Raw genomic sequence first — 5388 nt, forward strand, 5'->3', positions numbered from 1 at the left:
TATATATATTTATACTTTGTATATTGTACATATATTCTTTTAAAAATAAAAGTAGCAAATAAAATATACGATCACATATAAAAAAAAACAAATATATTTACATATATATGCAACATATTTTCGTTAAACACAAGATCAAAATTAGTATAAATTATAATTTTATTATATACATATATAATTTATTTTATCTACACTAAAAAAAAGTCTGATAATAATAATAAAGTCTATATTATTATAAAGCTTTAGTGAAATAATTTTTATTAAATGATTAATATAATAAAAAAAATCAATTAACATTATTTTTCTAGGCATTACTTCTTACTTTTTTAATTATTATTATTACTAATTATTATTATTACTAAACGGTTGATTACAATTATTATGTTTGATAATATTTATTAAATATTGTACCAATATGCTAAATAAAATATATTTGATATAATCATCAAATCTTTTTTTAATAATATTAAGAAATCTATGCTATTTATTTGTGTAGAAGAGAAAAAAAATAAAAATCATCGTGTTTTTTTTATATCAAGATATTGATGTTTGTAAGCTTATGGAATATAAATTTAGAAAATGGAACCAATTTCTTTTAATTTATGTGCTTTCCACAAAATGTCATTATCGCATAACTGCATTAAAGGATGAATTGAAAGAATCGTGATCTGTTGGGCTTCTAATAATGTTGTGAATGAAAGATATACGATCGTTAAACAAAAAAAAGTGATTTATTCAAATCAATTACTTTTTTGTTCAGATATGTAGAATTGGACAAAATATACTAATCAACGATCGTCTGTTTTTTTGCATATCATTGCCCACCAAGTTCTTCTTTGTGTGTGTTTCTATATTTTTTTAAATTAAGTTCTTTATTCTTCTGCACATGATCATGTTATGCAATATAAAATGATGATGGACTCCCATAATCTTGACGCTGATACTTTTTGCTTAACCTTGAGACATGTCTAAAAATATAACACTTAACAATGCTTGATTGTATAACGTGCATTATTTCAAAATTAAAAATATAATCTCCCTGTTATCAATCATGATAATTAAATAATAAATAAATAATTGAAGGACTCTTGATAAGTTAAAATAATAAAATAATGGGACAAATGAGAATCAAACATTGTAGTTAGTGCATATAAACTAAGAATTATAATATAATATTATTATATTAAATTATCCAAGCAGAATAATAAATCATTATGATATCAAAATAATGTCAAAATGATCATTAAAAGTTATTTTTTCAATCATTTCCGATTTATTTTATTGTATTTTGATGTTATCGTGACTTGTTGTTCTGCTTGAGTATATACATTACAAATATATATGTTACAAATAAGAATCCGTTTTGGAGAAGAGTTTTGAAGAATTCATTTTCGAGCTGTTCTTAATGAAAATCATACTAATAATAGTTACATTGTTCGATACTATATACATTCACATGAATTCCAATGAAAACTAAGAGATATTATACAAAAAAGTAAAATATACAAAACATTCGAATTCCTCTTTGTAATCTGTAATTGAAATTAATGATAACACTATACTGTGAATTTCAGTTTATGCACACTATTGTAACTACAACATGTGATTCTTACTTTATTGATACCTATTGTTAATATCTATTGTTTGATTATTTAAACAATAGAAATATTAATATCTAATTACAAATATTTTTCTAAACTGTTATATGTTATCCCATACAGCACAGAATTTGTGGCGATATCGCTGCAAAATCTCTGCGATATTGCTGTAACATGCGATGTTGCAATATTATTGCAACTTTGTGTTGTAGAAGATTGTTTCATTTCAAAGAAACTGGAAACAAGAGAAAAGGTTATTGAGCTTTCCTCGTCGCAAGTTATTAATTTACGGAAAGCACAAGCTGCTCTATTCTTTTTAGAATGACGCTGCCTTTTGAAACTTAATATTTAAAAAATGATTGATAATAATAATAATATCGGTCAACTTTTAATGTCAGCCGTCCCATTATAATCATTATTTCGCTGCAAATTAAAGCGGATTCGGGATGTTTAAAATAGGCTAGAGTCTAAAATTAGGCTAAAAATAAAGAATGCCGCTGGCGACTCAAAGTAATTAGGAGCTTTATGCCCGTATTCATAGTCAGACCTTATACTTAAGGCTTCCTTAAATTTATTAAATTCTTTAAAATGCTCAGTAGTTGAAATTCGTAGAGTATCTAAAGATAAATTTAAGGAAGCCTTAAATATAAGGCCTGATTATGAATATGAGTATTAGGTCTTGCGCACAATAGAAGGAATAAGGAATAAAGAATAACCGATTTCAACTTATCAGAAATCGTATTCCAATGTATCCGCTTTCTAATAGGTTAAAATCGTTTATTCTTTATTCCTAATTTCTTATTACTTCTATTATACGCAGAGCTTTAGAAATCAGAGTGTGTATCTACCTTTATTAATGTCGATTTTGGCATCCGCGAGAGTTAGGCAATGCACGTTGCGGAGAACGTTTTGCATTGTATTCGGCTTAGGCGCAAAGTCTGGATCATCCGCATCAAAGGATACGCTTTCCTCAAATTCCGTTAACGTTGTCGCCTCTGTCACACTTCGTCGATGCATCGTGAGAACGAAGAACACGATGCGAAAACCTCGAGCTGTCTAAAACATTGTGGGCAAGTAAGACGTAAAAATATCATCATACTTACGGAATTGTAAAGTTCAAAATCGTTATGCTGTATTTTCATTATGACACGGAGGATTACATAAAATGTTATGTGCACACTTTTTATCGTGTATAATTCTAATTATTCGAGTACTCAAAGTTGGATACAAATTTACTGAAAAAAGTCTGGTAATAAGTAACTACCAGACATATCTTATTTAGCATATTGGTGCAATATTTAGTAAATATTATCAAACATAATTATAATTAGCCATATAGTAATAATTAGAAAAGTAAGATAATATCCACAGAACACAAATTGACATTAACATTATATCAATGTTATAATTTTCTACTCAACAATGTAACTATTACATACAACTTATTATATTACATGTTATATTATGTACAACTATTACGTACAACATGTTATATTATATTTATATTGTTAAATAGAAAATTATAATATTAAAAATTATAAAATTATAATATACTGTTAGTTTGTACTTTGCAGGATATTTAAAAAATTAAAATTAGAATTTAATCGTCTATACAGCACAAATGATTCCAGTAATATTGCAGCAACATTACAGCGTTCTAATAATATGTTGAAGCAATGATGCTACAAACTTCTATGCTGTACAATTTATATTAATCAAATATTTGTCGGTAAAAAATTTTTTATGCATTAATATGTATAAATATGTGAAAACATACATAAATATGTATAAACATGCATAAATATTTATAAACACGTATAATCATGTGTCCATACATATTCATACATTCCTTTTTCTTTTGTAAAATTATTTTTTAGTGTAATAGAAATAACAATAGTAATGTGAAAACATAAAAAAATAATTAAAAGAATAATTGTTCGTTAGAGAAAAACAAGTTTGGAGAAATATTAAAAAAAAAATGCTCATACATAATTATGTATAATTTTATATATAATTGCACAGTAAGTAATTTTTTTTACACTTCTACACTAAACTTGATTTTTTCCTAAAAATAAGTAATATAAAAATTACGCTTTTAATTATTTTTAATGTTTTCACATTGCTTGTTAATTTTATTACACTAAAATTAATTTTATAAAAGAAAAAAAATGTATGAATATATATGAATATATTTTATATAAAATTATATATGTTTATAAATATTTATGTATGTTTATACATATTTGTACATATTCATGGATGAAAAATTTTTTACCGGGATTTGCAATTATTTTACTAAAGCTTTAGTAATTATTTTATTTAAGTTTGATCATTATTACCAGACTTTTTTTCAATATGCATTTTGCATCATCCGTCATAATTCAATTATTTTGACTCTTTCGCCAAGATCAAGCTAACAGTAAGCAAACTAAAGTTGGCGATATGTCGCGCGATTACAGGATTATGCAAATTGCGCAACGATAATAATTATTACCTGTAATCTGCAATGATAATGCGAAAGTATATCACATCGACAGTTCAACTCAACTTGTCGTCACCTTCGCGATATTCACTATCGGTTTCATGAAAGATTCGAAGAGCCGTTCTCTTTTCTTTTTCTCCTTCTTTTTCGTCTGCACGGGACGACAAGCAGCGGTCGACTGACACCTGATGTACGTTATCGCACGGAAAAATCATCATGAATGGCCTCGCTGACAAATGGCGCGCGGCCAACTTCAAGACGATGTCACAAAGACATGAAGTTCAGTCGCTTTTCATTTTTCTTTCAAGAATTTGCGATTTGCAAGATCGATAAGAGCAACTTATTTTTAAATCTATCTTTTTTAAACTCTTTTTAAGTCCATGTTTTGGTAACAGAAAGATTATTATGATAGCTTTGTACGTGACTTTATAATGCATATTGCGAGGGAGTAATCACTTAATGTAATCGTGGGACCGAGTCCTCGAAGTCATTATAAAATTTATATGAAATCTCTATGTATAATCCGATAATTATATATATTATGCAACCATAAGAAATCATTGTATAATATTAAATAAAATCGTATATTTTATCAAATGACTTCATATATAGTGAACAAAATTATTTGTAATTAAATGAAACCATATCATGTAATTAATCTGTGGGACAATATTTCAGCTAGTGATTGGCATATTGTTGTATTGTTAATGTTATCACTTATAATTGGCACACTCTGAAATTAATGCGTGCGCTAATGCGTATTTTAATTTTGCGAAATTTTCATAAGGAATTGCAATATATCAGGCTATGGGTGAAAGAAAATAATACAAATGTGTATGTAATGCAGAAGAGTTTGTTTAATCATTTCGGAATATACACTGCATTGCAGACATACTCTGAGACGCTACTGTTTTGTGCGATTTTTTTACTTTTTGAAAAATATGAGTTTTTCAGAGACACTGTAGTATGTCAGAATGTGAGTGGTGAGAAAGCAATACGTATCATGTAATACAAATGTAATACAAATGATTCATTTAATAAAATAATTTCAGAATGTATATTATATATTTATACGCTAAACTGAACTACAATTTATAGAGGCTGCGTTCTATTTAATGATGCTCACAACGCGAGTATCATTTGCTTGTTTAACATTTGATAAATGACAAGAATGAAATGATTTCACGAGCGTTGTGAGCGTTAAATGGAACGCAGCCAGTCATTCGGTTAAAAAAGAAAACAGGAAAATAAGATCTTATCTTACAAGCCTGTAAAAAATCTAACAAACAGAATAAGAAAAACAGCCAA

At 27.0% G+C, this 5388-nt stretch overlaps 1 protein-coding gene across 1 annotated transcript in view; it reads right to left on the bottom strand.

The window, feature by feature from the left end:
* Positions 1-2615, bottom strand: part of LOC105619947 — a 61037-nt gene extending 58422 nt beyond the window's left edge. The window contains exon 1 of the mRNA XM_012201461.1: positions 2447-2615. Coding sequence (XP_012056851.1) covers positions 2447-2615 — 169 coding nt within the window. The remainder of the gene's footprint in view (positions 1-2446) is intronic.
* Between the last annotated feature and the right edge of the window lie 2773 nt (positions 2616-5388).

Source organism: Atta cephalotes, assembly GCF_000143395.1.
Source record: "Atta cephalotes unplaced genomic scaffold scaffold00023, whole genome shotgun sequence".
Taxonomy (NCBI): domain Eukaryota; kingdom Metazoa; phylum Arthropoda; class Insecta; order Hymenoptera; family Formicidae; genus Atta; species Atta cephalotes.